This window comes from Panthera onca, chromosome D1 (genome assembly GCF_046562875.1).
Source record: "Panthera onca isolate mPanOnc1 chromosome D1, mPanOnc1 haplotype 2, whole genome shotgun sequence".
In the NCBI taxonomy this organism is placed as follows: Eukaryota; Metazoa; Chordata; class Mammalia; order Carnivora; family Felidae; genus Panthera; species Panthera onca.
The window spans coordinates 49,944,955-49,962,298 of record NC_138348.1 but is presented as its reverse complement, the minus strand read 5'-3'; the positions used below and the strand labels follow the sequence as shown (position 1 = coordinate 49,962,298).

Genomic DNA, 17,344 nt, shown 5'->3' with positions numbered 1-17,344 from the left:
ACCCCCAGCTCCAGGACCTGCAGCTACCCTCCTCTCCTCCAAGGTCCAGGTAGAAGGAGGTAGCCTAGCTCCACAACAGTAGCGGGGTCTCCAAAACCTCTAGGGAGCCGCAGAGAGCCCAGACTCCGTGCCCAACCCTGTCCACCAGGCCAGCCGGCGATGTCCGATGTCTGAGTGCCTGTTTATCTCGTGTCCTGGAGGGCATGCTCTCCAACACCCATCTCTATTTGTCTCTCTAGCTCTGGTCTCAGCCTTTATGTCTACCTGTCTCAGTATATCTGCAATTATCCAACATTCATTATGCATCTACTCTTTGCCTATTCTGGACTAAGTCTGAAATAGTTACAAAGCTAGGTCAGATAAAGTCCAAAAGCTAATGGCTCATGACACAACAGGGAAGGAATTGAGTAGACAGGAATACTTCTATGAGATAAGGGCTGGGAGAGAGTAAAAACTGAGGAAGCAACAGAAGAGGGGACCTCAGGACCTCAGAAATGGGGCACACTGGGGAGGCTTCCTGGAGGAGGCGGCATCTAAAAGGAGGAAAAGGAGTTTGCTGGTATGTCTGTTCTTCCCATGACTACTCTTGCGGTATTCCAGCCCTCCCCTCCCTGTAGCGGAGCCGCTTCACCACATGGTCTCGGGCCCACCAGAGGCTCCAGGACAGAACAGATACTTGCAACAGAGTCGGCCCCACAGGAGAGAGCTAGGGCCTGGAGCCAGCAAGGAGAGACAGAGTGACCTCTCTTACAGAGAGGATGGAGAAGTAGAGAACAGGAAATGGGGGCGGAAGGGGGCAGGAAAGGAGAGGAAAGTCAGATGGGAGGGGCTGGAGTCCTGCTCCCCAGGCCCCCAGCCTCCAGCAGGCCAGGTGACCTTGGGCAAGTTGCTAATCTCCTCCCGGGTTCCCATTTCCCCTTCTCTCTGTACTCTGTGGGAACCATGGTCTGGGTGGAGGAACAGGGATTCCTGGCAAGGCCGCCAAAGGTCAGAGCTCTGCAAGGGAGGCCTGGCCCCCAATCCTGGGCTCCCAGCTCCACCTGGGGGTGGCCATACGTCTGCCACTGGGATCGATGGGAAGTCATTATCATCGCCACATGTTAATGACACCAATTAATTCCCCATCTGTGGGTCCCATGCAGCCTTCAGTGCTGAAGGTTAAAGGGAGGGGCACTGGCTCCGGGTGGTTTTTCCCGAGGATGACAGTCACAGGCCCGTGTAGCTCGTGTGTGCAAGCATGTGTACTTGCAATCCTTGCACTGCCCTGTGTATAAAGAGTATATTCATCATTTACCGGTATATGCCTTGTGTGTACACAGGTATGCATTCTGTGTATGTATGTGTGTATGCACAATGCTCATGTAAAAGTGTAAATCTTGCGTACATGTGAACAAAGTACTGTGTGTCCTAATTATGTGCCTTATACGTGTACAAAGTGTGTGCATATAAATTATGCTTCTATATTATGTCTGCACACAATGTAGAGCTTACATCTATGTACATTGTGTGTGTGTGTGTGTGTGTGTGTGTGTGTGCAAAGATTATGTGTGTGAGTCCTATGTCTGTGAACACTGAGGACGCTAGGTATTTGTACCTCCCGTATCCAGGAGGATTACGTGTGGATATGTGGGCGCACATTCTGTGTCTACCTGCATCACCGCACAGGTATGTACAAAACACCCATATGTGGAAGTGTGCTTACTTCTACATTTGTGTGCCAAGTGTGAGGGGCCCCGATCAGCAGAGCCCTTTCTCTGCTGCATGGGTGTGAGGTAGGCAGGAGTCTCCTCTCTGCTTCTTTAAGGACTGGGGTTCTGCCCTTGAGCCCACGGTTCTAAGACTAGACCCCGCACCTGACACGGGCCTGATGCTGTCTGACCTTCATCCATGTTTTGAATGATTAAGAGTTCACCGAGCAGGTGGAGAAGTAGAGGACAGAAGGGGGTTCCAGGCTCAATGTTCTAAGTGTGTGACACACATTCATATAACCTTCACGAGAACCCCGTGACGTGAGCACTATCATTATCTTCATTTCACGGATGAAGAGAAGGAGTCAGAGATGTTAGTGGCTGGCCCAAAGTGGCTTGCAAGTGGTACAATCAGGATTTGAACAGGCATACATTCACATTCACACAGGCGTTTGCACACACCACGATACACACAATGCACGTGTAGACAAGGCAATGGGCACACACTCCTGATCACACAGGTATGCCGAGCACATGCTTATGCACATCCACACGTGTACACAAACCCAGCTGTCCAGAGTGACCCAGACCAGAGCTCCAGCTCAGCCCTGGTTTTGTGTGGGTGGGGATTCGGGGGGGGGGGGGGGCAGTGAGCCTGAGATGAAGGGGAGCTGGAAGCAGGTGCCTGGGGGTGGTCTCCACCTTGTAACCATACCTCTGCAGCCCCCAGAGGGCAGGGTCCTCCCCATTCACCACACCCACGCCAGCACAACCTCTTTGCAGACCTCAGCACAGCCTTATTCTCTCCGCCTCCATGAGGGAAGAATGCCGTCCCCTTGCCACTGCCCGAGCCTGTAAAAAGGCCTCTGTGGGAATCGGGAGACCCCAAGCACTCACCCAGGTCTCGTATGTCTCCAGTCCTCTTAAGGGGTTCAAAAAGAAACCTAAAAGCTACAGCCTGCTCATGCACAATGCCTCCTGTCCCCTGAGGATGCTCCCTGAGATCCAGGCTGTCCTGGGCTGGGGGCTGGCCTGCCTTGCTCTCAGGGCCTCAAAGTCAAGCCATGTCCCGGCCACCCCTCACCCTCAGAAGGCCCTGGATGGGCAGCCTGCCCGGCCTGCCTGTGCCAGAATGTCTGGCTCACCGCCCCCCCCCTCCCCTGGGCTCTCTCTCTTCTTAATTAACAGAAAGTCATTGTGAATACCAAAGAAGAAATTAGCACCTGCCAGTCATCGCTGGGTGTTTATGGCTTTCTCAAGCCCTCTTTAATTAACCCCTCCAGTTCTGAAGCCCCGTGTCCCCCATGGGAGCCTGGCCCCTGCCCTCAAGGGGCCCAGCCCCGCTTGTGCTGATTGCCTCCTGCAGAGCAGCTTCCCATTCATCTCAAGGTCAGACGTACCCTGGTCCCAGGGAGGCCCTGGCCACCCCAAGATGTCAGGCAGTCAGATCAAGACATGAAGTATCCGTGCCCTTTCACCCTCCAATCCACGCCCTCTTCACAGGGGACTCACCCAGCGAGCAGGACCAAGGGGCGGGGAGTGGGGCCCAGAGACCCTGGGGAGTGCTGCTGTCAGAAGCTGGAGAAAGCCGAGCTCACTTCCCGCCTGGAGCCCGGTCCTCGGACTCTGCCTTCCAGCAGTGCTTCTCCAGACGGGCTGTAATTGTGGCTCCCAGAGCCTGGAGGGTCTTCCTCTTGCCAGCAGGCCCAGGCCAGGTGCTTTCTCATGTCTTAGCCACAAGCCACGTGCCTCCCAGCCTTTCTGTCCTCCTTCATCCTGGGCCTCCCCACCAACACTCCCGGATGGAAGCCTCCCGGTTACTGACACCCATACTTACGTGCCCCGGCTCTCAGCCGAGACCCCTGCTGCTTCAAAATCCAGTTACCCACCTGTGGGGGTCCCTCACAAGGTGTCTCTGAGATCCCTGGGCTTCTGGTGCTTCTCTGCCTGTCGGCTCCCACCACCTCTCACACTGCCCTGGGGTCCACCTTGCCCACCCCAGGGGCACTCAGGCACTTTGCAAGCTGGGGGGAGGTAAGACTGGTAGAGTCAAGGGACTGAACAGTCGGCCCCAGCTGCCATAACAAAATACCACAGATGGCATGGCTCAAACAACAGATACGATTTTCTCACAGTTCTGGAGGCTGGGAAGTCCAAGATCAAGGTCCGACGGGGCTGGTGTCTAGTAAGGACCCTCTTCCTGACTTGCAGACAGCAGCCTACTACATCCTGTGTCCTCAATCTCTGGTGTCTCTTCTCATAAGGACACTAATCCCATCACACCAGGGCCTCACACTTAGGACCTCATATAACCTAGTTACTTCCCTCAAGGTCCAAATACAGTCACATGAGGGATTAACTATATGATAGTTATGCACTTAACTATATGAATTTGGGGAGGGGGAATAAAATTCAGTCTATAAGAGGGATGTTGTCACAGCAAGGTCACATTGCAAAGAGGGTTCTGACCATCTGGCTGCTTCTCCCTTGTCTCCTCCCCCCAGATGGACACTGTCCCCACCCCGTCTGTCCCTGGACACTTCCACCTGATTCAGGTGTGTTGGCCAGCTCATCTTCTAAACCAAGGACCCGTCAAGGGATGTTTTACAAATGTTTCCCTTCCTAGGAGAATTTTTTTTTTTATTTTAGAAAGAGAGAGAGCGTGAGCAGGGGGAGAGGGATAGAGGAAGAGAGACAGAGAGAGAGAATCTCAAGCAGGCTTGATGCCCAGTGTGGAACCCGATGTAGGGCTTCATCTCACAACCATGAGATCATGACCTGAGCTGAAATCAAGAGTGGGACGCTTAACCGACTGAGCCACCCAGGCGCTACCACCCCCAGGAGCAATTTTAAACCATAACATTTTCCCACCATGCAGTATAAACTTAGTTTCTCAGCGTGCTTTCAGAGACTATGGAGGATTCTGGTGCTGAGCCCTGGTGAGAAGTCTGGCCAGCATTTAGGCAGCAGAGCTCCTACATGAACACACACTCGCAGGGCTTGAAGCACACTAGCCAAAGCGGCTGTAGTTTTAATTAGTTGTTAGTCTTGCCTTTTAACTACAGACTTCTGTCAGTTCGGCTTCATCGATGTCGGTTAACCCTACAAAGTGTTGTAACACATATTTGCTGCACAAAGGGGTTTCCAACAGAGAACTTCCCACCACCAGGCCAGTGAAGGTAGGCGTTCGTGTTGGTTTAAATGAGAAATGTTTCTGTCCATGGTTACTTTGGAGGTATACTCACCACTCCTTCTTCCCCACATTGCTGTTCACAGAGAGGAACTCACTACTGGTGATAAAATCCTAGAATTTGTGTGACTTGAACAGGATGATAGAATCACTGAAGGATTTCAAGTACACACAGCTCTGGCTTGTAATGTGTTTAAGCTTACATTTGTCAATAGTAAACACACAGTGCATGTATGGTGCCATCAGTGAGTTGTGGAAGCGGATCGGTGAGCCTTGGAGGGAAACTGAGCCTGCAGAACACAGTCCACTCTCTGGGCACTCAGGCCACTGAGATTTCCAGATGCCCAACAGAACAGCGCAATCCCTTGCTTGCTTTCTGCACTCTTTCCTTCTCAAGTCAGCCACCCATGGACTGTTCCAGAGAGGCCGCACGGGGATGAGCGAAGTTGGAGCTGTGGTTCTTGAGTGATACCCGGCAGAGGCAGGATTCTTGGGCACCTGGATCCTGGGCAGGAGGGGCAGAAAGTAACTGTGAGTTTGATGTGTCTAAACATGCCAGGCAGGCAAGCTCAAATCTGTCCCCTGCGGCAGCGAGGCTTGGAAGTTGCCCACGAGTGTGTCCACGTGTGTGTGTTGGGGGGAGGGGTGTTATTTAGAACCTTCAGTCCGACCCAAGAGATGGCACAATGCTGGAGGCAGAGTTGGGCTCTCAGAACTCCCCTTCCTCCTGTCTGTCCTGGGTGCTTTCTTCATCAGCTGGGATCTCTGGAAGTGCAGAAGCACATCTGAAATAACGCCTTGTCCCAGCACGCTTTCATTTTGCATTTCTTTTAAATAAGTGAGATCACATCTTCCAGCTGCCACACTTGGCTCCTGCCATCCCTGAAGTTCCCAGCAAAGTGCCCTCCGTGGCAGAATCTGAAGCTGTTTCCAACAGCACCTGAGCTCTCCTTCTGGGTGTCCTATATCCTGCATACCTGACCATTCATCAAAACCAGTAACCTGACTGTGCCTCTGGATACCTTGTAAAATTCTCCATTTCCTTCAACTATGTCACAGCCAAGGCAAAAACGAGGAGCTAGAGATCGTGCCCTTGTTAACCAAGAATGACCAATAAACAGGCCCACGGTCTTGGGTTGACACGGTTCTTCTCATTGCCTATGTGGGAGCCCTGCAGACTCCTCAATCTTCACCTTGGCCCTAAACAAATCCCCGAAAATACCGTCCAATTAAAATACATCTCAGTGTCTCTTATCCCCAAGAGGCAGGGATGGGGACCCCCACATGATGGATGAAGGGTATTCTGAGACATCCAGGCAACTGAGGATCTCCTGCCTGACCTTTGCCCTCACCCTGGCTTATAGTTAGGTGCTTGCTGCGACCCCAGAGAGAAGGGCAGTGGGAGCTGCCTGGGTGGGGGGACTGCTGGAGCCATGGGTGACTAGGTCACGGAGCGGTGCTTGCCTGGCCCCCACGTGGGATCCAGAAGGTTCACCCCACAGGGGACAACCTGGGCGCAGGATCCCAAGAGACCACTCAGCATCCACCTCCTGGCTTCTGGTCCCGAGGGCACCGAGCAGGCCAGAAAAGTCCACTTGCCGAGACTTGCTGTGCAGTGAGGGGTTGGACTACATCCTACCCTTTGCACTCCTAAAGATGCCTTTTAAAATTTCTTCTACAGACTCTGTGTTTTGAAAGATTTTGTCAACCAAAAACTTTAGGTATGAGTGTGGCCAGAGCCATTCATCACAGGCTCATATGCTCTTTTCGTTGTGCTCCTTGACATTCGAAAATTGCCTGCAAATCCCATTACTTGCTTGGGGGCCCTGGGAGGAAGGAGACCTGTTGTGTGTCAGGATTACCTGGGGCAGCCCAAGACCTGGGGGTAGGGCCAGGAAAAGTTCGAGAGACCCACCCAGGGCCCTCCCACCTGAATCCCTCTGCATTTCCTCCAGTGCACAGGACACTCTTTCCCAGGAGCCCACCCACCCCCACCCGACATCCTACGTCACATGTACCTTAGCATCCTCTCACCACCTACATCCACCCACAGCACAAAGCTGAGTCCACATTGGGGGCTGGGTAAGGGGCACCCTGCTGCAAGGGACATGCCAGGACCCAGGGCCTGGGCTGCTCTGCCATGTCAGGGTGGAACCTGGGATTTGGGCCCAGCCCTCATCAGTTTGGACACATGGCACCCCAGGAGCTGTGCAGAAGCTGGGGAAGCAGGAGATCTAGAGATAAAAGTGAGAGGCAAGGACATCAGAAGTGACACTTTGGTTTCAAGTGTCCTGAGCCTCTGCTGGCTGGCAAAGAGCAGCATGTAAACAAGGACACGTGTCACCACTCCTGGAAATTCTAGAGAGGTTTGGGGAGGGAATCCTCTGACAAAGACTCAGATTCCTGCTAGTAACGTCGAAGGAGGGCTCGGAGCCATTTAATATATGCAGAGATGTTAATGTGCCCCTGCGGCAGGGGAGGCTACGAGACACAGAGGGTACCTCATGCTCATCCTGTTTGGAGGGTCCAGGACAGGCCTGTGACTCAGTTTGTGCCTTCCCTCCTCTCTGTATCTCAGTGGTAGTTAGAGAGACAGACACCAAACAAAAATGAGTCTGTCTTCCTGGGTGATCTTAGGGCTCCGTGCCTCAGATCCAGCCCAGGCACGTTCTGCCACTCCCCCTAGCATCACACTGGGAAAGGGCTCTTTTGTGGTCACTGAGAGTCTGCCACAAGGACAGCGATAGGAAAATAAATGTGCTTCAGGGTCGCATCATCAGTAAAGGCTGTGCTAGTAAAGTCAAGCCAGACTGTCCACCAATTCTTGCTAAGGGGAACACGATGGGCCCCAGTGATAGGGACCAGTGTCAAGAGGCCTAGGGGCGGCAGGCCACATGTTCATTTTGGAAAAAGGTTCATTTTGGGAAAAGACCCAGATGAACTAGAACAAAGGCCCAAGAAACATGCCACCTGAGCAGGGGTCTAAGAGAACACTAGAGAAGGTTCAGAGGGCTGTGGGCGTCACCTCCAACTCTCAAGGGGCCATTATGGGGCCCAAGGAGTAGACTTTAAATAGTTTCCAGAGGGGCCAGTGAGGAGCAGGTGTTAGTTAATACGAAGACTTTTCTAGCAGTCCCCCATCCCAGGGAGCATTTCATCAGAGGCTGGGAGTGGGGGAGTTCCTGCCCTGGGGGATTTGGGCAGTGCAGATGGCCCACGATTCTGCAAACTTGGGCTTCGGGAAAGTATCTGGTCGGCCATTTTCTGATTTATGCTGAAGGGAATCGATGGAATTCTGAGCCAGAGAGGACCTGGTACCTGTCACCACTCAGATTCGATGAATCGGCCATAAGGAGGTTTGGCCACATCTCCTAGGGACACTTCTCCAAATGGCACTTCATGTCATCATGCCATCCTCACACTTGTTCTTGCCCAACCAAGTACAGCCATGCCCAGTCCCTGGGTGGGAGTGTGCCCAAGATGGTGCCTTGATGCCTGGGTCCCCGAACCCTGCCTAGTGTCCAGAAGCCCTCATGAACAACTCCCTGTTAACTCTGGGTCTCTCTCCACATCCTTCCCCCTCCAGCCATGGTGACACACTCCGGCCTTTAAGTCTCTCTCAAGCGGCCATCTCCACTTCAAGGTCTGATAGCGCTTCAACTTAGGATGACTTGGAGGAGCCCTTCATCTCACTGCCAACCCCCAACTCGGTGAGTGAAACCTCTATCAAGCCGCTTACTGTTGAAGCCAAAAGTCCCTCTTGGTCCCCACCCACTCTTTTCTTCACTCTACACATCTAATCCCTCACGGGATCCTATCAATCTATCTCCAAACCATATTTCCTATCCACCCACTTCTCTCCATCTTCTCTGTTGCCCTCTTGCCCAATGACCCCTGACCGATCTCCCTGTTTCTCTTTCTGCTCCACCTGCATTTGTTCAATAGAAGACAGAGTGAACCTTTAATCAGAGGTCATTCCCCAGCTGGAAACCTGTTAGTGGTTCCCTGTTGTGTTTAGAATAAATGGATTCCTTCCTGTGGCCCCCAAGGCCTGCAGGGCCTGGCCCCAGCCCCTCCGCACCACCCCCCCCACCCCCCACCACCATCCTGGCTTTTGGTCGAGGTCCTGGAGTCCACCCAGCTCTGTCCCAGGCCCCTCTGCCTAGAGCATTCCTCCCTTTAGCCTTCAAGCTTCTTTAGAAAGGCTCCTATCCTGTCGTTCTCTATTATGGCACTCTTTACTTCCTACCTTGTGCTCATCACAGTACATAGGTATTTTACATATTTGTAGAGATCTCCAACATCTGCCCCGCACCAAGACTGCAACCTCCTCAAGGGCAATGACCTTGACTCTCTCTTACCTCATCTTATGCCCATTGCCTATCACTGTGCCCGGCAATAGCAGATGGTCAGTAAATATTTTTTGAATGAACAACTGAGTCTCTCAATCTGATTCTACTTAGGGGACATTCTTTGTGCAGCTCCCGGTACTCGTGGCAGAATGTGGTGCTGGTCATCTGGAGGCAAAAGGAAACATCAGCGTGGCCGGACTGTTGTTGCCCTGCAGGCAAGAAAAGTGCACCGGACGCAAGACGTCCTGCCAAGATTCCACTTCAGGGGATGGGGCCAGGACGACGCCCCAGTGGCTGAGGCTCCAAGGTCCCGTGACTAAGTTCACACTGACTGGGGGAAGGGGGTCAGGCCACAACCAGGGAACTCATCTGGAGGGAAGACACTCTTGTGAAAAATCACCCACGTCTGTGGGCTTTGGGGGCTTTCCCACTAGTAGCCTTTCTTCCAAAGCTCCAGAGCAGCACCCAGGATAAGTACCGCCTCTCTCCTGGGCCCGAGCGGCAGGCAGCAGACTGAGAGATGGCAGCCGGGTCAGGAAGCGCCATCCTTGGCTGCTGGGCTTCCTTCCAGAGCAGGGGTCTCCCTCGTCCTGCACCGGACAGGGGCTTCGAACCTCTGGAGACAGTCTGTGCTCCTTGATCCGGGCGCTGTCGGTCGGTGTGACGAGGAAAACAGAAGCTGAAAGCAGTAAGGAAAAGTATTCGAGCTAAAAGCTGACCTGGGCCCGTGTTTGCAGTCACACAGCCGCGCCCGCCACCTGATAGAGCCGTGCGGGGAACGGAACTGTGACGGGGACTCCTCGCCCCACACATGTACAATGCCGTAGGAGTCACAGCTCTCGGCCCCGGCGAGCATGTCTGTCGTGTCTGCACACAGGGCCATCCAGGGGAATACCTGCGGCAGCCACAGGGCCTCTTTCCTCTCTTTGCTCAAAAACACGTTCAAAGGTTTCCAAAGATTGCTCCTGACAATGACCAAAGCACTTAGACCTTTAGAATTCATTTTCGTCACGTGGAGTCCTTCAGAATGCAGCTTACCCTGCTATGGTGTGGTTGCACCTCACTCAAACTCGTCAACATGCAAAATAACCCTCCTCCACTCTGAGACCCAAAGTTGCCAGAATGACTGCGCCAGGCTGTTGCTGGGAGCTGGCGGTGTTCATGAGCCCCTGATCTTTCCAAACCATGAGCTCAAACCTTACAGCAGCCACGGCCTAAACTATAAATACCTCGAGAGGCAAGTAGTGCAACAGTGACATACTTAACCCCGCTGGCTGGGTTCAAATCTCTGTTCTGCTACTCCTCAGCTGTGTGACCTTGGACAAGTTTCTTAACCTTTCTGTGCCTTAATTTACTCCTCTGTAGAGATAACAGTACCAGCGTCCTAGGTTGCTATAAGAATGAAAAGAACATGTGTGCTTAGCAGAGTGTCGGGCACATGATCAGTGCTCTGTGAATGTTGCTGTTATTTTTACATCATTACCCTGAACATGGGCTTTTGTCAAAAGACAAGATCCCTTCCACTAATATGGCTCAAAGTCCACCTTACAAGAGGACTTTGATTTCTAGTACTGCATGTAAACCAATGCCTGCACCAGGAAATACTGGTTGCCACCTCCACACGAGGGCTTCTTCCTCAGGATCCAGGGAAGGTGCCCGTTGGCCGTCTTCCACCTGCCCTGCCCTCGGGTTGCACTGGAAATGCTGACTCTGGGACCTTGCAACCGCCCGGGGATGGAGATCACTTCCTGTGCTGATGAGGAAAACCTCTTCGAAATGACAGCTTGGTGTCAGGATCTTGTCCGCAGAGGCTGTCCCGGGTGAGAGAGTCAAAGACTTGTGTCCCAGTCCCCCAAGTGTGGCGAACTGTGTGTAATCTCTGTCTCAGCGCCAAAGATAGGAATGATCTGAAGGTGCTCCAGAATCCCTCAGGAGAGGGGGGTGGGGCTGCCCTGCGTGGTGGCCCTGTCCTCTGGGCCAGGCCAGGAACAGTTGCACGTTTCGGGGATGAAGCCCTCTGAGGTCTTCACCCTGGGTTCACCGGGTCCACCTAAGACATCTGGGATGGCACCAGGCAACAGGGCTGCCCCTGAGCTAGCCGGCGGTGACACCGCAATGTCTTCCTCTTGTCCCACCGTCACGAGTGCCCTGCTGCTTGAGGTGAGGCCACTGGGCCGGTAGTAGCAGTCCCTACCGCTCTGCTGAGGGCTGCTCCGGATAACTTAGGGAAACTGAAGACCTGCCACACAGGGAACCGAGTGGAGCTGATTATACCAGCAACTGAGGAAGGAAGCCACAAAAATGTCAGACAGACACTGAACGTGGCCTTCCTTTGAAGAACAAAAGCAAAGAAGATTGGCTCACCAATGGGAATTAAGTGATAACAATGCAGTGCACAGAAATCAAAACCAATTCTAAGCCAGCTCCCTCAGAAAAATACAGGGTCCTGAAGAGTAAAGCTGAACTATGTGAGGTCTTTGAAGAGGGAAAATGTTACTTGAAAATGCTTTGTAAAGCGATGTTAGCACTTGCAGAGATGAAACACACGGCCCGGGGAGAAGGCTTGTCTGCAGGCTGCCTGTGCTTCCTGGCCACCATAGGCTCCCCAGCGGAAGCCTCTGCCAGGCCCTCCAGTCCAGCCGGGAGACAGTGTCCCAGGCTAGGGGAACTCTTGGCTGTTACAAGTGTTGATTGCTTGCTTGCTTGCTTGCTTTTCAAAGAATGTTTTTCTTTTTCTTTTTCTTTTTTTTATTTTGAAAGAATGAGAGAACATGAGTTGGGGAGGGGCAGAAAGAGAGAGAGGGAGAGAGAGAATCCCAAGCAGCCTCCATGTGCCAGCACAGAGCCGAAGGCAGGGCTTGAACTCGCAAACAGTGAGATCATGGCCTGAGCCAAAACCAAGAGTCGGACGCTTAACCGACTGAGCCACCCAGGCATCCCACAGGTTCTTTAGGCTCCAAAAGCCGCGACTGGAATGTAAGACCTAAATGTGAACCTTCAGGGTCCAGACAATTTCAGATCCAGTTGGGTAATGCTCGATGTATTTTGCTCTGGCTAGGTCCAACTCTGGGAAATTTCCTCTGCCATCGCCTCCCTCAACCCTAGCTAGTGACCACCCAGGTGCACCAGTTTGCTTCAGGAAGAACTCATTTAGGCTTTTTGCTCTTCACTTTACTGCTATTCAGTAGGAGGTCAGCAACCACAGACAAAACTGCCCCAGGTCAAAGAACAATGCAGAACTGACAAGAAAGGGTCCAGATCACTCTGGGTCCCAGGAAGAGACAGATGGTGCACTCAAATGGGGTAGGTGCGAGTTCAACAAAGAGACTATTTATAAAGGTACTGAGAGAGTTAGGGAAACCCACAAAGGAAGACACAGTACCCAGGGCAATAGCCCCTGGTCTTGGCCTGGAGGGGCTGCCAGCAGGTGCTGAGGCCTGCAGAATGAGAATACGGTGACTTCCCAGCAGCCCAGTATGGAAGGCCGTGGGGGAATCGATGACTGGCCCTCGGCTTTCCTAGCCAATGTCCTATTGGTGACTCCCACTGACAGAAGCCCAATATATCCAGAGGCCCAGGGAGACTGTTCATGCAGTCCCTAAAGATCAGTCTCTCGGAGTGGAGAGGGCAGAGCAGGGCAGAGTGGCTCTGGAGGGGCACATGGAAAACAGCCAGCTCAGGGTCGTTTCCCAGAGGCCACAGCTTCTTGGTCTCCAGCCAAGTGCAACCATTATAGGACACAACCTCCGTGGCCAATTTCAAAGCTCTGCTTACTGCTGGGAATGCATGTTTGAACAAAGCCTTTATTCTCTCTATTCCAACAGCAGGGCTGGAATTTAAAAAGCTTCATTTTCAAGACTGGCTGCTTTTGATGTGTCTAACCTGGAACTTACATTTTGAGTCAAATAGAATTATTTAAACAAAGCATTTCAGTGATAAGCACAAAATGTTTTGGGGTTTTTTCTTCTTCTTCTTTCCCCTCCCAATACCACAGAACATTCCTACTCTCAGAGGGTAAGGGCTTTTCTGTGGCCTACATCGCATCCTCCCTCAGCCTCTGTTTCCCCGGTCTTCGATTCTGCAGCCTGAGTCTTCATCCGGGTGTGCCCGGGCACAGGCCAGGGAGGGCGACGCTTACCTCAGACAGGCCTGGAGCCAGGACTCTGCAGCGCTTCCCTCCTCTGACTCCTGTTCCAAGTTTGGCAGAAACACGTGTTGTCATCCACTCTTCTTTAGTCATTATACTTTGTCTTCTTTCTGCTCCCTTCCCCCCAACCCATCTCTCTTTCTCCTCTGATTTAAGCCCTTTTCGATAGCATCTTCTGTTCTCCTCAGCTGAACCTCTCCTCAGCCCCAAGCCTGCATTTATCAATTTTATCTCCTGCCTCGACTTGTCTGTTATTCAAGTTGGAGCGTAATCAGCATGTGCATGCCTTGGCAATTACGCCTGCTCTGTACTGTCCTGGTGTCCCTCTGGGTCCTGCAAGCCCATCTCTCCATGCAGTGCATACGAGGTGTCAGAGTGATGGTTACCAGTGCCTTGGAGCTGGCCTCTCGGTCACCGAAAACCATTCTAAAACAGAAGAGCTACTTTTTTTCCACAGCCATGAAAGCAAATGAAGAGAGCAAGTCTCAGATAGTAAAGAGGTACAGTCGTTGGGGCAAAAAGCTCAGACCTGGCCTGGTCCAGGGGTTACACACAAATAAATAACAAATACAAATAATGTGAAAATTCCCCTTAGAAAGAGTGAGCTCGGCTTCTATCAAAATGATTCTACATAAATAAAACGAAGGCCTAGACAGATGAAAGCTGATAGAATGATTTTTACGGTGGGAAGGACAGTCAACCTGGCGTGGGGCTGGGGAGGGCAAAGGTGCAAACACAATAAAAGCTATTAAATGACTTCACCTTTCACTGAATGCTTAGTTCTGGACCTTTGGTCAAGCTTACTGAGTAGAATTACTAATTTAAGGCTGAAGAGCAATGTGGACAGAAATTTGGATAATATTAAATTTAACATCAGAATTCTCTAATATGTGATACAAAAGACTGTATCACTATGGAAGTAAAAGCATTTTAGATACAGGGAATATTCCATTTTCAGCCTTAGGGGATGGACAGAATCTAAGCCACCGTCTCAGCTGGCTTTTCTGCAAGGAGATCAGCAGGCTGCTATTACCCCTGCCTTTAAGAGCACCACCGAGGAAGGGAAATCTGAGGCCGGGCTTCTCAGCAGGCAAACAGGACATACTCCTCAAAGATTGGCTCACTACATCCTGAGAGGAGGCTTACATCTCAGGAGATGGTTTCTGGACTCCTGATAGGACTGGAAGTAATAGTAAGGGAGAAAGACCTTGAAGAAGCTATGCCAACTCCAGTTCTAAAATAAAGTCTAGACAATTTAAACCAGGTCCACTTTAGCTGGCAGATTCCCTCAGGGGAAGCACACTGTAGGTACTAAGAAGGTCCTGACAGAGCTAGCCAGGGACAACGCATGTTAGTGCTACCTTTGACCCACTCGGAAGTACAACAGTGTCTTCCAAATTAATCACAAGAAGTACTTCTATTACCATTAGCCACTGAGTGGATTTATATGCAACTAAGTACATGCTCAGCAGGCTCATTTTGGAGGTCTAAGACAATCCCATCGGGAGAGGTGGAGTGAAACTAGAGTATTACTTTATACAAGTAAAAGCAAACACAGATTGTTTCCTTAGAATTTGTTTGGAAGGCCAAGCAAAGCATCTACTCACCCAGTTTGACCTCGAAAGACAAAACAATTTCCCTGGGGTGGAAAGGAGATACTTGTAACACCAAGAGTAATGATGTATTTTCCCCTGTATCCACTTCGTGACTTTCCCCAAAGATATGTGCCTACCTTTGCAGAAGCAGGCCAAACTCATAATTTGCATAAGGGCTTAGAGGACCTTTTATATCCACCTCTCATTAACATAAAAATTAACGTTCATGGGTGACATCTGTCTTTTATTGATTCAATCAATATATTGGGAATTTAGCAGCAACTTAATGGCAAGCAGTTACAAAAATCTCCTATTCTTCTACATTTAAAATAAGTTGTCTTAAATAATCTACACCAACCTAAAATCACAAGAACACATGTGAATGGCTGAAGCACTTCTGCTGTTATGCCTATGGCAAGTTTATTAGTAATTTCCTAACAAAATCTCCTAGTGCAAAGTGCACATAATTATTTGGGACCTCCATCACCATATTTGGCTCTCATTTTCTCCTACAAATAATTGTGCCCAAATACAAGAATGTGAAGTAAAACTGAGCAAGTATGCCCACCACCTTGCTTTGAGGACGCGTGCTCCTCTAAACAACTCTCAAAAACCTCGAGTTAACTGCAGCCACAGCTCGCCATCAAGCCTGTTGGTGGCTGTTCTTAACACTAGGCTGCCTTGAAGATCCCCAGCTCCGAGGTTAAACTGGTGCAAACACATGGCAGGGCTCAGCGGGGCTAAAAGACTAAAAGCTCGACATAGTCCTGTCCTTTCTCCCTCCCGTCTCCTCACTTTAGCGCTAGAAAGAGCAGCTCCGTGTTTGTACTATTCACCTGTGAAGGGAACCTTAGAGTTTCTTTTTGGTTCTAGGCACGGCATTGGATTTAGCAATGTATTTGGTTGCCGGTCCTTGGCTTGACGTCATGGGGGATTTCTCTGGTTCTCCCTTGAGTCCGGCTGGGAAGTTTCTGCTACCTGCAGAACTTGCATGCTTCGAGTCCGAGTTGTCTGCGTTTTCCTTCTTACTGGCCACAGGAAATTTCTTTGCATAAGCAGTGGACTGGAAATAAAGGGAAAGGCCTGGATTACTTTTCAGACACGAGGCAATATCTATCAATTCAAAGAAGCAAGGGACTACAAAGTTGCCCAGGATTTGCAAGGCGGAGCACTCTCCAGAGGGGAGATAGAAACTAATCCCGTTGTAGGGCTGTTATTAAATGCCCAAGTAAGTTCCTTTAGCACTTTCAGGAAAACAGAACTGTTTAGGGTTTGGTGTAGTGCAAACTACAGGCACAATTTCAGATCCTCTGCCATGCAAAACAAAAGTAAACATCTGGCAACATTTGCATAGGGAAGCTGGCCAGGACATAACCACACTCATTTCATCTTTACAGAATTCCAGGCCGGCCCTGGCATGTGTACGGTTGACCTGACAGGCACAGCACAGCACAGCTACGCCTCCTGACCTGGGGACAGTCGCTGCATATGGCCCACTCCTCACGCTCTCGCCATTCTCTGTGCTCACTCCGGAGCCTGGCTTCAAATCCCGGTCACACCACGTGGGCAGGTCCACGGACCTCTTGGAGTCTCGATGCCTCACGGGTAAATGGGGAAAACGTATTTGCACGTTTACTACATGGGTTTATTATGAGAATGCACCGAGATAGAGGCCATGAAAGTACTTCTTCAAGGCACAAAACAAAAGGGGTCTCAATAGGCAATTGTGTTTCCTCAGGTCACCTCACCCCACTGCCAAGGAAACAGTCTCTGATTCTGCTGTCATGAGGGAAGCAGAGTCCATTTTAACCTTAGAGCCATTTTATAAGTAATCACTTCTCTGGGCGCCATGGTGGCTCAGTCGGTTAAGCTTCTGACTTTGGCCCAGGTCATGATCTTAATGTTCTTGAGTTTGAACTCCATGTGGAGCCCCGCATCAGTCTCTGCCCGGACAGTGCACAGCCTGCTTGGGATTCTCACTCTCTTCCTCTCTGCCCCTCCCCCACTTGCATTCTCTAAATAAATAAATAAATAAATAAACTTAACAATGACAACAAAAAAGAAGTGAGCACTCCTCATGAAATGAAGCTGAGCACAGAGTTCTAAAAGAGCAGAGAACGTATTAGGAGAAGGGGACACAAGCAAGGTGGGGGATGAGACAGGGGAGAATAGATACAGCAGGCCTCACAGACACAAAATGGTCTGGGAAGGGCTTGTAAGTTTAACGCTCTGGCAAATGCAAAGTTACTCTACATCTGGATCAATAATCAGGTTAACAATTTTCAGAGAATCTGAAAAGACTACATGTAACACTGTACAAATAAACCTGGTGTTTCTTTGATCACTCAGGCCCTTGTGATACAAATGGCCAT

The 17,344-nt window shown here is 50.9% G+C and overlaps 1 protein-coding gene across 6 annotated transcripts in view; it reads right to left on the bottom strand.

Annotated features, from left to right (window-relative positions):
* Positions 1-4,688: 4,688 nt before the first annotated feature.
* The window catches only part of STK33 (serine/threonine kinase 33), a 175,423-nt gene continuing 162,767 nt past the window's right edge, over positions 4,689-17,344 (bottom strand). For 4 of the 6 annotated variants that reach the window (XM_078433185.2, XM_078433183.2, XM_078433184.2 and 1 more), the window contains one exon: positions 15,200-16,035. In XM_078433185.2, coding sequence (XP_078289311.1) covers positions 15,823-16,035 — 213 coding nt within the window. In that variant the 3' untranslated portion in view covers positions 15,200-15,822. Of the gene's footprint in view, positions 5,384-8,991; positions 9,910-15,199; positions 16,036-17,344 lie in introns of those variants that run through there. The other 2 variants (XM_078433186.2, XM_078433187.2) reach the window with 2 other exon arrangements.